The 20,295-nt window shown below is 44.4% G+C and overlaps 2 protein-coding genes across 3 annotated transcripts; one reads left to right on the forward strand and one right to left on the reverse strand.

Annotated features, from left to right (window-relative positions):
- Nucleotides 1-13,894: 13,894 nt before the first annotated feature.
- LOC119353626 (probable protein arginine N-methyltransferase 3) lies at nt 13,895-17,493 on the reverse strand. Its single transcript, XM_037620263.1, has 7 exons — nt 17,133-17,493; nt 16,355-16,807; nt 16,130-16,227; nt 15,630-15,708; nt 15,287-15,547; nt 15,041-15,208; nt 13,895-14,752 (listed from the first exon to the last, which is right to left on the reverse strand). The coding sequence occupies exons 1-7, from the start codon at nt 17,436-17,438 to the stop codon at nt 14,312-14,314; spliced, it is 1,806 nt and encodes a 601-aa protein (XP_037476160.1). The 5' UTR covers nt 17,439-17,493; the 3' UTR covers nt 13,895-14,311.
- A 91-nt stretch (nt 17,494-17,584) lies between these two features.
- On the forward strand, nt 17,585-19,869 carry LOC119353627 (thymidylate kinase-like). 2 transcript variants are annotated; one of them, XM_037620264.1, is made up of 7 exons: nt 17,585-17,716; nt 17,820-17,882; nt 17,970-18,296; nt 18,465-18,576; nt 18,683-18,742; nt 19,141-19,245; nt 19,480-19,869. In XM_037620264.1, the coding sequence occupies exons 2-7, from the start codon at nt 17,836-17,838 to the stop codon at nt 19,588-19,590; spliced, it is 762 nt and encodes a 253-aa protein (XP_037476161.1). In that variant the 5' UTR covers nt 17,585-17,716; nt 17,820-17,835; the 3' UTR covers nt 19,591-19,869. The 2 variants fall into 2 exon arrangements, with proteins under 2 accessions (XP_037476161.1, XP_037476162.1); XM_037620265.1 differs by lacking the exon at nt 17,820-17,882 and having other exon boundaries at nt 17,598-17,716.
- Nucleotides 19,870-20,295: the final 426 nt, after the last annotated feature.

Genomic DNA, 20,295 nt, shown 5'->3' on the forward strand with positions numbered 1-20,295 from the left:
TTTGATTGTTTCATGCCAATATTATACAACTTTCACACGCTTTTGGCAACATTTTATATGATTTATTTGGACTAACTTACTTAATCAGTGCCCAGTGCCAGTTCTTGTTTGTTACGTGTTTTTGTTTCACAGAAAATCCATATCAAATGAAGTCCAAATGCAATAAAAATTTACGGAGAATTATTTTGGAATATATGTGATTTTTGGGAGTTGGAATTACCGCAAACGGAGGCCCACACAGACCACAAGACACCAGGGCACGCCAGATGCCCCTGGCGCGCGGTGGTGGGTTGTGCCCACCTTGTACGTCGGTTGGAGCTGTACTTCGGGCGCAAGGAAGCTTATATCCGGAAAAAAAATCGTGTTAAAATCTCAGCGCAATCGGAGTTACGGATCTCCGGGAATATAAGAAATGGTTTTCGGCCAGATCTGAAGAGCGCGGAATAGAAGAGGACAGAGAGGGAGTTCCAATCTCGGAGGGGCTCTCGCCCGTCCCATGCCATGGAAGCCAAGGACCAGAGGGGAAACCCTTCTCCCACCTAGGGAAGAGGCCAAGGAAGAAGAAGAAGAAGGAGGAGGGGGCTCTCTCCCCCTCACTTCCGGTGGCGCCGGAGTGCCGCCGGGGGCAACGATCGGGACGGCGATCTACATCAACAATCTTGCTACCGTCAACACCAACTCTCTCCCCCTCTTTGCAGCGGTGTAACACCTCTTCCCCCCGTTGTAATCTCTACTTAAACATGGTGCTCAACTCCATATATTATTTCCTAATGATCTATGGTTATTCTATGATGTTGAGTAGATTCGTTTTGTCCTATGGGTTAATCGTGATCTTGGTTGGTATGATTGTATATTTTATTTATGGTGCTGTCCTACGGTGCCCTCCGTCTCGCGCAAACGTGAGAGGTCCTCGCTGTAGGATGTTGCAATATGTTCATGGTTTACTTATTGTTAGTGTTGCGGGGGATGACAGCAGCCTAAACGCGGATAAGTGGGTTATTGCGTATGGGAGTAAAGAGGACTTGATACTTAATGCTATGGTTGGGTTTCACGACCTTAATGATCTTTAGTAGTTGCAGATGCTTGCTAGAGTTCCAATCATAAGTGTATATGATCTAAGTAGAGAAAGTATGTTAGCTCATGCCTCTCCCTCATATAAAATTACAAGAATGATTACCGGTACTTGTTATCGATTGCCTAGGGACAAATGACTTTCTTATTGACAAAAGCTATCCACTTTTATTACCTTGCAATTTATTCGTAGTTTTATTCTCGCAAAGTACTCGTAGTTTTATCCTTGCAAAATAGTTTCATACTTGTTCCCGGTAAAGCAAACATCAAGTGTGCGTAGAGTTGTATCGGTGGTCGATAGAACTTGAGGGAATATTTGTTTTACCTTTATCTCCTCATTGGGTTCGACACTCTTACTTATCGAAAGAGGCTACAATTGATCCCCTATACTTGTGGGTTATCAAGACCTTTTTCTGGCACCGTTGCCGGGGAGCAATAGCGTGGGGTGAATATTCTCGTGTGTGCTTGTTTGCTTTATCACTAAGTAGTTTTTATTTTCTGTTCTAAGTTGTTCTCTATCTTTAGTTATGGATATGGAACACAAAACACCAAAAAAATTAGTGGTACTTGCTACTCATGGAGATGGGGAACCTCCTAAAACCCTCGATGCTCGTTATCTGAAAAATATTATGCACTAGTTTGATAATCCTAAGAAAACCCCATTCAACTATATAATGGGAGTAACGCTGGATCAACATGGATACTTTAGGGATTATCGCTTGATTCATAAAGGGAAATTGTTATGGGATCAAATTCATATGTTGCATTGGTATGCTTGGAATTTATGCCAGAGATATGATTATACTTGTTGCTCTAGGATGAACGCTCCACATCTTCCCTTTTCATGTGAATTTAATGATAAGAAACCTTAGCTTCTTATGCTAGAGGTATATATGATTACTATGATGTGGAACGAATAGAAGAATTTGTTGCTTTTAAGGGTGCATGTGAAATTGAATCTTTGTTTAAAAAGTTTGAAGATTTTGATGGTTCAGTTTATAGACCTGAAAATCTTGCTATCCTTAAATATTGCTATGATAATTATAAATACAATTCCGATATTGATGAATTTATTGAGAAAGTCTCCGCTGTCCAAGAAAAGACTAATATTTTGCAGGAGTCTATGGAAGAAGAAATTGATGAAACTGTGAGCTCATTGGATGAAAAAGATAAGGAGGAGAGCGAAGAACAAAAGGAGGAAGAGCGGATTGATCACCCGTTCCCACCTTCTAATGAGAGTAACCCCTCAACTCATATATTGTTTTATTTCCCTTCGTGCTTACCGATGGATGAATGCTATGATAATTGCTATGATCTAGTTGATTCTTTTGAAATATTCCTTTTTGATGATGCTTGCTATGCTTGTGGCCATGATGCCAATATGAATTGTGTTTATGGAGATGAACTTGCTATAGTTTCTTATGTTAAACATGATATAGTTACTATTGCACCTACACATGATAGTCCTATTATCTTTTTGAATTCTCCAAACTACACTATATCGGAGAAGTTTGCACTTATTAAGGATTATGTTGATGGGTTGCCTTTTACCGTTGCACATGATTATTTTTATGAATGTAATATGAATGTGCTTGCTGATCCTACTTGCAATTATTACGAGAGAGGGACTACATCTCCGCCTCTTTATGTTTCCAACACGATAACATTGTAAGAAACTGCTTATGCTATGTATTGGTCTTTACTTATGTTCATGAATTGTTTTTGTATGACATGACGATGCATAGGAAGAGACTTAGACTTCGTCATTGCTTGATATATGTTGCTTTGTGCTCACTACTAAATGTTAAATCATTGTTGATTCAAATTGACTTTGATATACCTTGGGATCCGGGTGGATCCATTACTTGAGCACTTTATGCCTGGCTTAATGGCTTTAAAAAAACGTTGCCAGGGAGACAACCCGGAAGTTTTAGAGAGTCTTTTATTTCTGTTGAGTGCTTTTATAAAGTTTAAAAACAAAAAATATAGGGGGAAACCTTAAAACTTTTTCACAAAAGAGAAGCGATTGGAAGTTATGCATTGGAGAAGTGAGGGTCGACCTTGAACACTTGTGTTCATGCTCATGGAAACAATGTAGAATTTTTCATGAATATTCTCACAAAAATAATTATTCCCTTGTACAATTCCATTGTATTATAAAAATAATGTGCCAAGATTTGCCTTTAGGATGATTAGATTGCTTGTTGGTATGTGCGGTGCAGAAACATAAACTTTGGCTGTAGTGCGTGAATTTTCATTTTTTACTGTAATGTCAAACGTTTCTTAAACTTTTTGCACAGTCTTGCTATACAAATTGCTTACGTTGTCCTAATTTTTCAGAATTTGTGGAGTACCAAAAGTATGGTAGTGTTCAGATTACTACAGGCTGTCCTGTTTAAGACAGATTCTGTTTTTGATGCATGATGTTGCTTGTTTTGATGAAACTATCGATTCTATCGGTAGTATAAGCCATGGAAAAGTTATATTACAGTAGCTACAATGCAAAAACAAAATATCAATTGGTTTGCAACAGTACTTATAGTAGTGATTTGCTTTATTATACTAACGGATCTTACCGAGCTTTTTGTTGAGTTTTGCGTGGATGAAGTGATCAAAGATCGAGGAGGCCTCGATATGAGGAGAAGGGGGAGAGGCAACCCAAGTAAATATTCAAGGAGACTCTAGCGGCTAAGCTTGGGGATGCCCCGGAAGGCATCCCATCTTTCTTCAACAAATATCGGTATGTTTTTGGTTTCGTTTCGTTCGCGTGATATGTGCAAATCTTGGAGCGTCTCTTGCATTTAGTTTTCACTTTTCTTTGATGCACCATGCTGGTATGAGATAGTCCATGGTTGATTTATAGAATGCTCATTGCACTTCACTTATATCTTTTGAGTGTGGCTTTATAGAATGCTTCATGTTCTTCACTTATATCATTTGAAGTTTGGATTGCATGTTTCTCTTCACATAGAAAACCGTTGTTTGTAGAATGCTCTTTTGCTTCACTTATATTTGTTAGAGCATGGTCTTTTGTAGAAAGAATTAAACTCTCATGTTTCACTTCTATCTATTTAGGGAGTCAACAGGAATTGGTCAATTGCATGGTTAGTCATAAAATCCTACATAAAACTTATGGATCACTGAATATGATATGTCTGATTCCTTATAATAGTTTTGCGATATAGAGATGATAATGTGTGGGAGGTACCAGTAAACGGTTGTGGTTAGTAGGAATATTGGTGTTAAGGTTTGTGATTCCCGAAGCATGCACGTATAATCTCTCGTTATGCTATGAAAGTTGGAGCACAATTTATCCTTGATTGTCTACCTTTGTGTGAAGGTCGGGGGCGCGCAATGGTTAACTCCTACCAACCTTCCCCCTAGGAGCATGCGTAGTATTACTTTGCTTCGAGGGCTAATAAACTTTTACAATAAGTATATGAGTTCTTTATGACTAATGTGAGTCCATGGATTATACGCACTCTTACCTTTCCGCAATTTGCTAGCCTCTATGGTACCGTGCATTGCCCTTTTCTCACTTTGAGATGTTGCAAACTTCGCCGATGCATCCAAACCCTGTGATATGATACGCTCTATCACGCATAAGCCTTATTATATCTTCCTCAAAACAGCCACCATACCTACATATTATGGCTTTTTCATGGCCATTCCGAGATATATTGCCATGCAACTTCCATCGCTTCCGTTTGACTTGAGCATTCATTTTCATATTGCTTTGCATGATCATATAGCTGACATAGCATTTGTGGCTCAGCCACCGTTCATCACTTTCATATATGTTACGCTAGATCATTGCCAGAGGCATTCATATAGAGTCATATTTTGTAGTATTGAGTTATAAGTAAATAGAAGTGTGATGATCATCATTATTCGTTATTAAACCATTGCCCCGGTGATGAAAGGATGATGGAGACCATGATTCCCCCACAAGTCGGGATGAGACTTCGGACTAAAAGGAAAGGAAAAAAAGAGAAAAGAAAAAAATGAATGAAAAAGAAAAGAAAAGGGGCATGCAAATACCACAATTGTGCTTCAAAGTAGCACCATATTTTTCATATAGAGAGTCTCCTATGTTGTCACTTTCATATACTAGTGGGAATTTTTCATAATAGAGTTTCATGCATACCCACTTAGTTTCATATTGAGCTCTCATACACTTATAGCTATTAATGCATCCGTTGCATGGCAATCCCTACTCCTTGCATTGATATCAATTGATGGGCATCTCCATAGCCCGTTAGTTAGCCGCGTCGATGTGAGACTTTCTTATTTTTTTGTCTTCTCTATATTTACCCCTATCGTCATACTCTATTCCACCGATAGTGCTATATCTATGGCTTGCGCTCATGTAGTACGTGAGGGTTGAAAATGCTGAAGCGCGTTAAAAAGTATGAACCAATTTCTTGGCTGACACCGGGGTAGTACATGATTTATATTTTGAGCTGAGAAGACAGAGCATGGCAAGGCTATATGATTTTGTAGGGATAACTTTCTTTAGCATTTCATATTCTGAAAGACATGATTGTTGGGATGCCTGAATATTGATGTCTTTATGTCAAATTATAGACTATCGCTTTGAATCACTTATGTCTTAATATTCATGCCATGAGTAGACATATGATCAAGTTTATGCTAGGTAGCATTCCACATAAAAAATTATATTTTTTATCGTTTACCTACTCGAGGACGAGCAGGAATTAAGCTTGGGGATGCTGCTACCTCTCCGTCATATCTACAATTTTTGATTGTTTCATGCCAATATTATACAACTTTCACACATTTTTGGCAACATTTTATATGATTTATTTAGACTAACTTACTTATCCAGTGCCCAGTGCCAGTTCCTGTTTGTTGCGTGTTTTCGTTTCACAGAAAATCCATATCAAACGAAGTCCAAACGCGATAAAAATTTATGGAGAATTATTTTAGAATATATGTGATTTTTGGGAGTTGGAATCGCCACAAACGGAGGCCCACATAGACCAGAAGACACCAGGGTGCGCCAGAGGCCCCTGACACGCGGTGGTGGGTTGTGCGACCTCGTACGTCGGTTGGAGCTGTACTTCAGGCGCAAGGAAGCTTATATCCGGAAAAAAATCGTGTTAAAATCTCAGCGCAATTGGAGTTACGGATCTCCGGGAATATAAGAAACGGTTTTCGGCTAGATCTGGAGAGTGCGAAACAGAAGAGGACAGAGAGGGAGATCCAATCTCGGAGGGGCTCTCGCCGCTCCCATGCCATGGAAGCCAAGGACCATAGGGGATACCTTTCTCCCACTTAGGGAGGAGGCCGAGGAAGAAGAAGAAGGAGGGGGGCTCTCTCCCCCTCGCTTCCGGTGGCGTCGGAGTGCCGCCGGGGGCAACGATCGGGACGGCGATCTACATCAATAATCTTACTACCGTCAACACCAACTCTCTCCCCCTCTTTGCAACGGTGTAACACCTCTTCCCCCGCTGTAATCTCTACTTAAACTGTTGCTCAACTCCGTATATTATTTCTCAATGATCTATGGTTATCCTATGATGTTTGAGTAGATCCGTTTTGTCCTATGGGTTAATTGTGATCTTGGTTGGTATGATTGTATATTTTATTTATGGTGCTGTTCTACTGTGCCCTCCGTCTCGCACAAACATGAGGGGTCCTCGCTGTAGGGTGTTGCAATATGTTCATAGTTTACTTATTGTCAGTGTTGCGGGGGATGACAGCAGCCTAAACGTGGATAAGTGGGTTATGGCGTATGGGAGTAAAGAGGACTTGATACTTAATGCTATGGTTGGGTTTCACGACCTTAATGATCTTTAGTAGTTGCGGATGCTTGCTAGAGTTCCAATCATAAGTGCATATGATCCAAGTAGATAAAGTATGTTAGCTTATGCCTCTCCCTCATATAAAATTATAAGAATGATTATCGGTACTTGTTATCGATTGCCTAGGGACAAATGACTTTCTTATTGACAAAAACTAACCACTTTTATTACCTTGCAATTTATTCATAGTTTTATTCTCGCAAAGTACTCATAGTTTTATCCTTGCAAAATAGTTTCATACTTGTTCCCGGTAAAGCAAACATCAAGTGTGCGTAGAGTTGTATCGGTGGTCGATAGAACTTGAGGGATTACTTGTTCTACCTTTAGCTCCTCGTTGGATTCGACACTCTTACTTATCGAAAGATGCTACAATTGATCCCCTATATTTATGGGTTATCACACACCTTCTCCCTTCTTCGGCTCGATGCCGGCTTGTAACTTGACCCTCTGCTTTATGTTTCCTGTTTACATGTTTGAGTAGTTATACTTGTTCTCAAGGATACAAATGAACTCTTTATTATTATACTATTTTACTTCAGGCGGTCCTGGTACGACCGCTCCCAGTCGTACCGCCGCTCGTACCAGAGCAAAAATCCATTTGATTCATTTTTTTCGTCTGAGGTGGCAGAGATATTTTCTAACCGTTCGTTTGCTTTCTAATTAGCATTAATTACCTGTGAAACTCTGTAACCTGTAATTCTCTATAGCAATTATGTTCTCTTTTATTTCTTTTTGCCGGTTGGGTATATGAAAATCAGAACCGATGTTTTTATGTTTGTTGTTGTTTTCACACGAGCTTGGACTTTATGTGGTTATATGTATGAGATGGTGCTAACCGTATAAAAGATCTCCATGAACCGCTTGGTTGCTTCAACTTGACACACTCCACCGACAAGTACACGGTAATGTTTTCCAATATGAACTTCGTCCAAATAAAAGTTGCTTAGTATCAAGTTTCTCATCTTAAGTGAGAGTCTGTCTTTTTAAATAAGCATGTAGGAGGTTGCACATTTGTGTTCTATATTTTGTCTCACCTGCACTTCATCCAAACCTAGGAGCGAATATGACTCCTAGACCTAGTGTGTTGACTTAAGCGAATAAATCAATCTTCGTAAAACAATTATTTTATTCACTTGTCACCCTAATCCTTCATGCTAAATCCTAGGATTTGTTCCTGCTTTGTCTTGTACTTCATATGGTAGTGCCCACGTTGTGACTTTAGCTGATCCTTCATGCTAAACAATTATTTTCCGCCTCGCCCACGTTGTGACCAAAACATCGATCATATCTTCATACGGTAGTGCCCCCTTCAGACTTGGGTCCTCCTTGTTGAGTATAATATTTATTAGGAAGTATATGATAGACTAGGATTTGTTCCTGCCTTGTCTTGTACTTCAAGTGTTTTTTAGGAAAGGCCATCATGGCTTGCTTTACTAATTGTTCAAAGGCAGTACATCATCCACAAGTACCGGGACTAGGCAGCTCGGCGGCTCCTCAGTCCAACTAACAGAAGTCTTATTACAATAAGAAAATTGAGCAAGCACATGCGCTGCTTTATTAAGCGTACGAGAACAATGCTTAAAGACGACCTTCCCGATCGAAGTAGACACATCCAGGCATTCCGCAAAGATTGCAGCTGCCGCATCCCACCATATGGATTGTCCGTCACAATAATTTATCACCACTTGTGAGTCCTATTCAGCTTCCACCCGAGGAAATCCCAAAGAGTTAGCAAATATGAGCCCGTCCCTCATTGCCATAGCTTCAGCCATCGTTGCATCAGCAGCATAGTCTAAGTAGATGCAATGTGCAGCAAGGAAGTTACCTTTTCCGTCCCTAATCACAGCCGCGGTTGCCCCTCTTCCTTCATCTGGATAGAAGGCCGCATCAACATTTAGTTTCACATACCCAATATCTGGCTTCATCCACCCCAGATGCTTGGTCCCTGATCTAGGTAGAGAAGCTTCATAAAAATTATTTGCAATTGCCAGCACCGAAGTATGCCATCGCGTAGCAGGTGGTGGCTTTCCATCATGTGTCAATTCACGTCGTATCCACCACAAGTACCAGCATGCCACCAAAAGGACTTGCTTTACCGATAGGTTTGTTTTGATCGCAAGCATCATCTCTGGCTGAAGGAGTAAGTGCTCCAGGACTACCGATCCCGATCGATCGATCCGCAAAGCATCCTGAATAATGCTAGTCATGCCGAGTCGCTCCCAGAGTTCTCTTGCATTGACACATTCAAACAAGAGATGGCAGATACCTTCTGCTGCTTGATGGCAAATAGGACAAGCTCCATTCCCTCCCACATGTCTGTTAACGAGAATCGACTTTAAAGGGATTATTCCATGTAATGCCCTCCATCCAAAAATCTGAATTTTACGAGGGACTTTTTTGCTTCCATAGCATTCTCCATACTGCCGGTGCTGCAGACCCTCCTGGGCGACCCATTATGTTTGCATGGTTCTGAAAAGTATGAATCCACTGTACCCGATATGCTAATTTAACAGAAAAAAACCCTCGCAGTTCCGGGTGCCAAGCTATAAAGTCATCAAATGCACCATAGTTGAGTGGGATTTGGAGAATTCTAGTGGTGTCCACATGATTGAATATTGATCGAATTAACCCCTCATCCCACTTCCCCGTCATTGGATCAATGAGGTCATTTACCTTAGTCAACAGAGTTTTCCCCCTCGGCGACACAACCCGCTTGTCCGGACTCATCGGGATCCACGGATCAGACCAAATTTGCACATTCTCCCCTGTACCAATTCGCCAAATGTAACCCAGTTTGAAAGTTTCCAGACCTTTCATGATGCTCTGCCAGGTAAACGACGCTCCATTATTTAAGGTGGCTTGAAGCAACGAATTATTCGGAAAGTATTTTGCCTTCAACACTCTCGCACACAAAGAGTCTGGGTTGGTTATCAATCTCCAAATCTGTTTAGATAGCATAGCCAGATTGAAAGAGTACAGATCACGAAACCCCATACCACCCTCACATTTGGGGTAGCAAAGTTTCCACCGTGTATACCAATGCATTCTTCTATGTTCCTCATCATCCCCCCACCAAAACTGTGATATTAGGTTAGTGATCTCTTTACATAAGCCTTTAGGCAGACAGAAGACAGACATAGCAAACACTGGGATAGCCTGTGCAACAGATTTTAGCAAGATCTCCTTCCCTCCAGTTGATAACTGTTTTTCCATCCATCCCTTAAGTTTCTCCTTAATTCTTTCATAGAAGTGTCTAAAACAATCACTCCTATCTGCTCCTACCATTGCTGGAAGTCCAAGATATTTATCGGATAAAGCCTCAGTATCAATATGTAATTCCTGACGGATCTCAACCCTTGAGGCCTCAGGTACATTAGGACTGAAGAAAATGATGCTCTTTGCCAGACTCACCATTTGTCCCGAGCTTTGGCAATAGGCTTCTAGAACCTGCTGTAAGGAAGCTGCATTTAACACATCTGCTTTCATGAAAATCAAAGAATCATCAGTGAATAAAAGGTGTGATACTGATGGTGCATTCATGCACACCCTGATTCCCTCTATGCCACCAGCTTCTTCTTCAAACTGCAGTAGACTAGAAAGACGCTCTGCACGTAAGAGAAAAAGGTAGGGGGATAGGGGATCCCCCTGCCTGATGCCCCTGCCAGGAACAAAAACATCTGTCTCTTGTGAATTAAATCTTACTCTATATTTGACAGAACTCACACATGCCATCATCATTTCAATCCTTTGTTCATGAAACCCTAGCTTCACCATCATATCATGCAGGAAAGGCCACTCGACTCTGTCATATGCCTTATGCATGTCCAACTTCACTACACATAACCCAGTTTGGCCACCTCTTTTATTCTTGATTTTATGCACACATTCATAGGCAATAAGAATGTTATCTGTTATCATTCTACCTGGAACGAATGCACTTTGCGAGAGAGAAATTATGTCAGGTAGAATACTCTTAAGCCGGAGGGCTAGCATTTTAGATATTATCTTATATAAAACATTACATAGACTGATGGGTCTGAATTGAGTTACCAGCTCAGGGTTCTCCACCTTTGGAATCATAACAATGGTTGTATGTTCCACTCTTCCGGGATCCGACGAGCATTAATAGCAAGCAATACCTCCTGGGTAATCTCCTCTCCCAAAATATGCCAATACTTTTTGAAAAATATTGCATGGAGTCCATTAGGTCCTGGAGCCCTCAAATCTCCTATGCTGAACACGGCTTTTTTAACATCTTCAGCCATATATGGAGCCATCAAAAAGGTATTCATCTGATATGTCACTTTCGGTTGAACTTTTTCCAACACACTTGGATCTATATGCTGCACCTCAGACGTGAATAACTGTTAGAAGTAGTTCTGCACATGTTGGTTTAACTCAGCCATACCTTCTATCCAATCGCCTCCAGCACTTTTTAGTTTCTTAATGAAATTTCTTTTTCTCCTCGCCGACGCAAAGGCCTGAAAAAAAGCTGTATTTCTATCCCCACTCATGAGCCAAGTTGCACGCGATCTTTGCCGAGACTGAATCTCCTCAAGTTCAAGCAAATACTCAATTAGCTCAGCTAGTTCTTTTCTCTTCACCTCGCTCTCATCATTCATTGGCCCCGCCATTACTTTCTCAAGTTCTCTCTGAGCTCTTCTCAGCCTCTTCTTTGGTTTCTTCAGAACCCGCTGGTCCCAATCATGAAATCGCTCGTGCATTTTATTTAGCTTCTCATACATGCCATGGGCAGTAGGGTCTGCCTCTACTTTCTCCCATGCCTCACGAACAATAGCATCAAAGGTTTCTTCTCTCAACCAACGTGCCTCAAACCTTTTCACTTTTGCATTGTGTCCACCCGTCGAGCCACCAAAGTAGTCTGTATCTAAGCATAGTGGCCTATGGTCCAAATGATTATACTCCATGTTCTGGATCGAGGCATTAGGAAACATTGCAGACCATTCATCATTTGCAGCCCTCTATCCAGTCTCATCATTAGGAAACATTGTACTTCAAGTTGGTCATTATACTCCTATATATATATGCCCACGAGGCTCAAGCAATACAACAACAATTCCACCAATCCCTCTCTCTCCTTCTAACATGGTATCAGTTGCCGGGTACTAAACCCTAGCCGCCGCTGCCGCTTCCGCACCCGCGCGCCGCCCCTGGGATGATCTGCCTCCATGACCACCACCGGGGGCCGCGCCGCCCGTACCTAGGCTTCGCCCGCCGGTCGTGTTGACCGGCTGCCCTAGAAAGTCTTTTTCCCGAGCCCTTGCTCCGGGTTTTTTCACTCTCTTGCCGGTCGTTTTGATCGACATTTTTCTTTTTGGTTTTCCGGTCTATGCTTGATCGGTTTGCGTCGCCTGCCGCCGCCGTCGATCCCCGCGCGCCTCTACTCCGACACCGACGCGACCGGCCGGCCTCTTCACCACCCGGCAGCCTCGTGCGACAGGCGGCCCCTAACGGCCGTCGTCCGCGCGTCGGCCCGCTCGTCGATCTACGCCGGCCATCACCGCCCTGTCCTCGAGTTCAGCGCGCCCCTTCGTCGATCGAGCAACGGGCTGCCGCTGCGCTGCCCCGTTGGGCCGCAGCGCCGCCGCCCCGTGGTTCTCCCCGTGGCTGCACCGATCCGCGCCGTCGCTGCGTCGCCCCTTCAGGCCGTAGTGCCGCGGCACGTGATCCCCGCCGCCGCCCTGAGGCCGTTCCCGTGGTTGCACCAACTCGCGCGCTGCCGCTGCGTCGCCCCTTCGGGTCGTAGGCCCGCGGTCAATAGCCGCACCGAGGCCGTCCGCTCAGGGTCGTCCCCGAGGCTGCACCGACCCTCGTGCTGCCGCTGCGTTGCCCCGTCGGGCCGTAGTGAGTGTGGCACGCGATCCCTGCAACCGCCCTGAGGTCTTCCCCGCCGCCGCCCCGACCTGCCCGCCGCCGTTGCGTCGCCCCTCCGGGCCGTAACGCTGCGGCCCGCGGTCCACCGCCGTCCACACGCATTGACTTACACGTGATATGCGTCGCGCCGCCTCCCTTGGCGCGGGAACGTCACCGTCCGCGCCGGTCTTCGTCACGCTGTCGGGTTCATGATCGCCTACTTCGAGCACCACCGCCGCGCTCCTTCTCTAGCCGCCGGGTGCCGCCTCCTTAGGCCGCTGCCGCCGCCGTTCTTCTTCCCGGTCCACGACGACTACCTCGACACCGGCCACCCCAACTCGACATCGACCACGGGTCCCTCGCACGGGTACCTCGACCACGGCTACACCACCCTGCGCTCTCGGCTACCGCGACAAACGGCACAAAGGGCTATCGCCTTGCTTGAGCAACCTCGTCGGTTTTCACTCCAGCCATGACTTCCGCGATACATCGACCGTTACGATTGTGGGGGGTGTCCATCGGCTTACCTTCGGATTCTTCTCCAGTCTCATCGTCTGCGTCGCTACCGTTGTGACTGCGGGGGGATGTTGAGTATAATGTTTATTAGGAAGTATATGATAGACTAGGATTTGTTCCTGCCTTGTCTTGTACTCCAAATTGGTCATTGTACTCCTATATATATGCCCATGAGGCTCAAGCAATACAACAACAATTCCACCAATCCCTCTCTCCTTCTAACACTCCTCGTTGAGGGCTACGACTGCTTCAAACCACTTCTTCCTTGGGCCTTTTTTTTACGGGGACTTCTTTCTTAGGCCTTGTACAATGCTAGATGCTTAGAGAGGTGTTTTAAAAAATAAACCGAATTTTTCTAAAGCACCGATGTCTATTTCTACAGAAGAGACGTCTAATTAAGCGTCTGCCCGATACATATAAACACGGTGTTTAAAAAACCTGATTTATTTCTCCAAGCACCTTGCATTGTACAAGACGTTAGCACACTAGTACACTACTAGAGGACTGCGTCGACGGAACATACCCATCAAAGCCCTTGTTTCAGTCTCGCATAGTCTTTCCTTTGTGTAAAAAATTATCTAAAAAACTTCTGTTCCAGAAGAATATTCATTTTAAAAGCTCGTCACAAAAGAAGTTGCACATAACGCTATTAAACCCTACATTTTGCAGTTTATTATGCAGCTAAGGAACAGCGATGGTGATGTACTCCCACTACGAAAGTGGAACATTTCCACTTGTATCATGTGAACATCTTACATTGGTGGATTGATATTCAAATTTGCCCGGGTTCATTTCAGAGGTACACACATCTCACAGGACACTAACTCACACTGGCCACTAAAAAGTCTACCTTCAGCCCGCTTCCATCTTCACCTGAACTTCAGTTGGACCAAGTGCTCCCTACCACCATAGAGAAGTTTTCAACTCAACCTAAAGATACGAAGAATCGCTGTGGGTGACCGAACAGCTCCGACGGTGGAAAAGGTAAAGGGCAAAATTTCATCACAAGGGCAGCACTTCGCTCAAAGGTTGAAGATCTGAGCTGGCCAGCTGTGCTTCTGGCCATCTGAGCTGATTCCCGTGGTTTCGATTGATATGTCTATGCTGCGGTGCTCGGAGGCCCTCACGATGCTGATGCGGGATCTGATCGTGGCAGCTGGGCACTCCGCTGAGCCAACTGATGCAGATGAGCCAACGACTGATTTCTCATTTGTAATCGCTACGGGCTCTTCAAAGGTGAAGATTGTTTGCGACCAGTGAGTTGGTGTGGAGAAAGGAGAGGTGGACAGGACCACAGGCTTGTCCTTGCAGAATCTGTCCGTGAAGCCAGTGTCAAACCACAAGACAATGCCATGGCACCAGGTTACTCCTGGTACAGCAGCTGCACCGCTTTCAGGAAGCCTTAGCTCCAAGCTCGCGGTGAAATCCATTTCACTTTCCTTCATAGTTGCCAGATCAAAATACTGCATATACAATAAGGAAACCAAGATGTTAGATTACAAATACCTGCATTGTTAGGACATCTGAGCACAGTGGATCAAATATTGTAATTATTGATTCTTTGGTACATTTATTTTTATCAGGAGCCTTTGAGTACATTGACTCTGTGAATTACACTTAGTAGTGAAATATAGAATTTATATCCATAAGTCTATAAAAACTAACTTCTTTAGCTCCATATAGCAATCATCTTCAGCAAAAATGAGGAAGATTGAGAAGTGAAATAAGTATTCAGAGTTCCTAGGACTTACATGGAGTACAGCAGTATCTGTCACAATATCCTTAGAATCAAGTACATCAACTACAGGAAATCGAGCCGAACTCCCTGTTACTTCTTTGCCAATACATGACATATCAAAGCCATACACATTTTCCCAAAATGGTAAGCTAGTTCCACCCCTCCCAAAACCAGCACCAAGCTATGGAACAGAAGAAACAAGTTATCAACTGCAGAAACTGGAGACAAACAATATAGGCAAGCATTGCTACAAACTTACAATTGTTGCAGTATCCGGGAGAATAGCACCACCAGGTTTTAGGAAATGATCGCGTGCATATATGACTGAACTGAGCATGGATTCATACAATAGGCAGTATCCCATCCACTCACTTACTAACACATCAAAGCCATTGGGTGGAACTACTATTTTATGGTCTAGCTCTTCAGCCTTGGTATGCACAACACTTATCACTTGAGGGCTACCTTTTTGTTTTGTTTGCGCATTCTCGTCATATAATAAACCATTATTTTTTGTCACCTGCATTTGTTCTATAACTGTGAGACAGAAATCATGGTACAAAGAGACCAGAAGTTTGGCATTATGATTGGGAAAAGCATACTTGTGTAGCCACAGAAGACATCTTTGCACTCCCATCAACCGCAACAACTCTAGATGCACCAGCCTTCGCTGCAAAAAGACTATGAGAAGAATCTGTCAGCAACAGCCCAAAGGCAGGGACAGAATGACAATTCACTATTAAGAATAATGATATCAGTTAAAGACCAGCCTTGCACTTTGATGATATGAGCACTAGACCACATGCAATCAGTTCGAATCGAATATTGCATTTAGAAATTTAAACCAAATCAGAACTCTCACTAACAAGCTATTGAGCATACTGGACCTAGTCAAGCGATTATTATTATTTATTTATTGCAAAAGAAGTGATTATTTTACTTTTACTTGTACAAATCATAATTATTACCAGTGTTTTTCTTTCTCAGTAGTTTATGCGCAGTGTGCCTGGGCTGAACCCGAGACTGCCACCAAGCATCAGGCGTCATGGTAAGACAAAGTAAACCACGATTGCAAAAGCATTTCGCATCCTACATTACATACCTTAAAATTCCTGTACCACAACCAACATCCAGTACAGTTGCTCCATTCATGAGGCTAGGGTTGTCCAAAAGGGCATCTCTGTAAGCGTCTGTTCTTACCTGAAAAGGTTGGGCACAGTGGGAGAGTTAGATGATATTGTGAATCATAATAGCCCATATGTGAAATCAAAGCAACACGCATATGTTGAAGGAACCTATTAATCACATATGACAAGAGTTCACGTACTTTGTCGCCCAGCATCTCCCTATGAATGCCAAATGAACTATAAGACCCAAAGTAGTTGTCATCCACTTTTTTAATTTCCTTGGCAGTAACACTAGCACGTGTAATCTTCAGCTGCCTATCAGTCTGTTCCTCTGAAAGAGACCCATTGTTATCTCCACCATTACTTTCAGTAGTAACTGCTTTCTCAAACCTAGCACTGATGTCAGAACAATCGTCGATAATGGTGTTTAGACCATTCCCCTGCAGTTCACCTGACCTCCCATTGCCCGCTGAACACTCCCCTGTTTCCACTGGCATCTCACAGTCCTCGTCATCTTCATCATCAAAGATGGACAAACTGTGCAGCAGCGAGTCATCTTCCATGAATGGCTTCAGGTATGAGTCCTCCGCCCATGGAACCTTCCCCTCAAGTTGGGAAATCTCTGGGCAGCTCCAACACTTATTCTCTGCAACCTACATACCAAAGGACCCATAAGTCATGGAATGCAGCAAACAAGCACAAAATTCAACAAAATTGCTATAGACGCAGCCTATATATCAATCATAAGGCCCATAAGCCATGGAATGCAGCAAACAAGCACAAAATTCACCAGAATTTCTATCTAAGTCAACCATGAAATGGAACTAGTGGATTGGTTCCTGACACTGGCAACCTCATACGACCACAAAAGTTTTAGCACAGCAATTAACTTCGCGCTGTGCGTAATCGATAGTGAAACAATCGAGCTGAGAAGCTGCTCGGCGCGGTCATGGAAGCAAGGGGGGAGAGGAGGCGCACCTTGGAGCGCACAAAATTGATGAGCTTGATGCAACCGTAGAAATCCAGCCCAAGCTCCCGCACGAGCTTGTGGAAATCGAACCCGTGCTCGGAGCCGCAGTGCGCGAAGAGGGGGCCGTCGGAGTCGAACCGCGCGCTGCAGAACAGGCAGAGGAGGCCGCCGCCGCCGCCCGCCGCGTCGTCGCCGTCCGACTCCCAGTCGTCCCACCCCTCCTCCTCCTCCTCATCCTCGTCGTCCTCGTAGTCGTCGCCGTTGTCCCGGGGCAGCTCAGGCTTGGGCGGGAGCTCGCGCGCCTGGGTCGCCATGGCCAATTTGCTTCTTGGTCGAGGGAGGAGCAGCGGCGAGCGGCTCGGTTAAACCCTAGGCGAAAGCTTAAGCCCTGGACGAATGAGGCTAGTGATTGGGCTGGGCCGGGCCGTGATATCCGAAAGAGAGAGGCTGCAAGGTGGGCCCGGCCCATAAGATGTAGAGAAGACCCGAGTCTCCGGGCTCCACCAACCCGCCCTTCGTCTCGCCCCCTTCCTCTCGCCGTCGGCGCCGCCGCCATCCACCGGAGACAGCCGTCCGCCGCTACCCGGCCCAGGTAAGATCTCCTCTCATCTCCTCTTTCCCCCCTCCACACCATCGCGCTTGTAAGAATAGAGCGTCGAGGCCTGGAACAGCACTGATAGAGGGCGGAATCGTAGGTGTACTCGCCTGTGCATGACTGCGCTGGTTCGGCTCGCCGGGAGAGCAGCTTCTTGGAGCAGGTGAGGCTCCAGGACTGAAGCTCCCCTTAACCAAAGTCCGCGTGCATACAACCCTTGAGCTCACTGTGCGCGCGATCTTCCTCGCAGGGGCGCCGGCATCGCGGCTCCGCGTGGCCTCGGCTTGTTCCCGCAGCGCAGGGCCGCGTTCCAGGGCGCGAGGATGGATAACGGCGGCGGCAAGGGCGGCCGCGGCGCGCTCATAGTCCTGGAAGGGCTGGACAGAAGCGGCAAGTCGTCGCAGAGCGCCCGGCTGCTGTCCTTTCTGGAAGGGAAAGGCTGCGCAACCGAAGGGTGGCGCTTCCCGGACAGAGACACCAGCGTCGGGAAGATGATCTCCGCGTACCTTGCCAACGAGTCGCAGCTCGATGACCGGACCATCCATTTGCTCTTCAGTGCGAACCGCTGGGAGAAAAGGTTTGTTCGTGTTGTGAAATCTCAGTGTGTGCAATCTGATAGTGATTCGGGTTGGAAAGAATTATTGGGTGGTGACTGCATATGATCTGGTATGCACACTATGTGCAATAGTTCAGATGTTGGTATGGTTCTGAATATGGAGCTGTTTGTTGGTTTTGTCATGTACAGAAGTTTGATGGAGAGCAAGCTACTTGGTGGGACTACACTCGTCGTTGACCGCTATTCTTATTCTGGAGTTGCATTTTCAGCTGCTAAAGGACTTGACATTGGGTGGTGCAAGGTCATATGTGTGAAATGACAACTGGGCTAGCCTGTTTAACAACCTTGAGGTGTGCACCTTATGTGTGAAATGCTGACAAGTATTGCCTATTTTTTTCTTGTTGCAGGCCCCTGAGGTTGGACTGCTAGCCCCAGATCTTGTAATATATCTTGATGTACAACCAGAGGTACTCTGTTGCTCCTAATTCTTTCTATGGATTCAAAGCAACTTACCTTTAGGTTATGCATTGCTTGCAATGCTTATTTCATGCTTTTGTGCATTTGAATCGTTCAGTTCCTCATAGTGGGTGATTATGGCCACCATAGGCCCATAATCCTATCAAATAACCATATAGATAAAACTCAGTGATGGTGATGCACCTAAGATGTTCATCTATATTCAGTGTCGAAACAAACAATATGCGTCAATTGTATGTCATTCTGCTTAAGGTAGGAAACATGAAAAATCTGTAGTTGAGCAAATTCTTTGCAGACCCAGAATCTGTAGCAAAAAGTAGCCTTCTCTGCAGTTGTTTACTCAGGTTATCCGAAATTCTTAATGGTAAATGTGAATTTGCTGTTTCAGAAAGCGGCCGAAAGAGGAGGCTATGGGGGTGAAAGATACGAAAGAGTTGAGTTCCAAAAGAGAGTTGCTGAGCATTACCATTCACTCCGTGATTCGACATGGAAGGTAACTTATGCCACACAAAAATGCACACATAGGGACCTGTATTTGCTTTGCCACATTTGATCGCAACTCTGAGTCCATGTGAGGTATATAGTCAAGGAGGTGCAACTTGAAGTGAAGCAGTATATGTCTAGAATTTATGGAAGAACAAATTGAGGAACCCCGCCGTAGATTCTTTTGCAACCGTTTTTCATGTGAACCTCAATGGCTTACTGCATTTCTTTTTCTCTCATGAAGGTCGTCGATGGTTCCCTTCCCATGGAGACCGTGGAAGAACAGCTAAGAGAACTAGCCATGAATTGCATTTCAGAATGCCAAGACAAGCAACTTACCAATCTTCCCTGGTAGAGTTGGCCAAACCACAGTCACATTGGCAAGATCTCTCTTTAGTGTGTGACTGACTGTTACTCTGTTAGATCTCTGAAGTGTGTGATTGACTGTTGCTCCGTTAGATCTCTTTTAAGTGTGTGATTGACTGTTACTCTGGATGAGATTCACGCACATCATTTCCCATTTATGTGTGTGTGATTGACTCTTACTCAGCATTGCTGATTGCTTTACCCATTTATGAACTCCGACACGTGCGCGCAGATCCTTGATATATCTATGAAGTGGCATTTTTTTTCACGGAACTTTATATAGTGGTCTCGTGACCATGTACTGAATCTGGTGTGCTCTTTTATGTTGAGTAAAATGCAAAGTCCTAAAATTATTGGAAATGTGTCAGTTTAGTCCTATAAACTGCAGTTTTAGGTCCTAAAACTATTGGAGGTGTGCTAGTTTAGTCCTATAATTTTGAAACTTCAGTTTTGGGTCCCAAAACTATGTAACTTTGTTCGTCTTAGGTCCTAAGCTTGCTTGGCCAGCATTGACCTGCCGCCGTGTCGCTTGGAGATGCTTGAATTGTTGCCACGTTGACCCAATGGACCCACCAGGTTAACTTCCGCTCCGCCCCACAGTAGCGACTATTTCCCACCTGTGGCCATGCTTGGGCCCAAACAACATGCACGACCAACTCTATAGAAAGGGTATCAGGGCAAGGACAATGTCATG

Source organism: Triticum dicoccoides, chromosome 2A (genome assembly GCF_002162155.2).
Source record: "Triticum dicoccoides isolate Atlit2015 ecotype Zavitan chromosome 2A, WEW_v2.0, whole genome shotgun sequence".
NCBI classification, from domain to species: Eukaryota; Viridiplantae; Streptophyta; class Magnoliopsida; order Poales; family Poaceae; genus Triticum; species Triticum dicoccoides.

Coding starts and splice junctions, on each gene's coding strand:
- LOC119353626 (XM_037620263.1), bottom strand. CDS start 17,438: ATGGCGACCCAGGCGCGCGAGCTCCCGCCCAAGCCTGAGCTGCCCCGG. Junction 16,808..17,132: donor TCAATTTTGTGCGCTCCAAG/GTGCGCCTCCTC, acceptor TTTGGTATGTAG/GTTGCAGAGAATAAGTGTTG. Junction 15,709..16,129: donor TGTGGTACAGGAATTTTAAG/GTATGTAATGTA, acceptor TTCTTCTCATAG/TCTTTTTGCAGCGAAGGCTG.
- LOC119353627 (XM_037620264.1), top strand. CDS start 17,836: ATGACTGCGCTGGTTCGGCTCGCCGGGAGAGCAGCTTCTTGGAGCAG. Junction 18,297..18,464: donor GCGAACCGCTGGGAGAAAAG/GTTTGTTCGTGT, acceptor TGTCATGTACAG/AAGTTTGATGGAGAGCAAGC. Junction 18,743..19,140: donor ATCTTGATGTACAACCAGAG/GTACTCTGTTGC, acceptor TTGCTGTTTCAG/AAAGCGGCCGAAAGAGGAGG.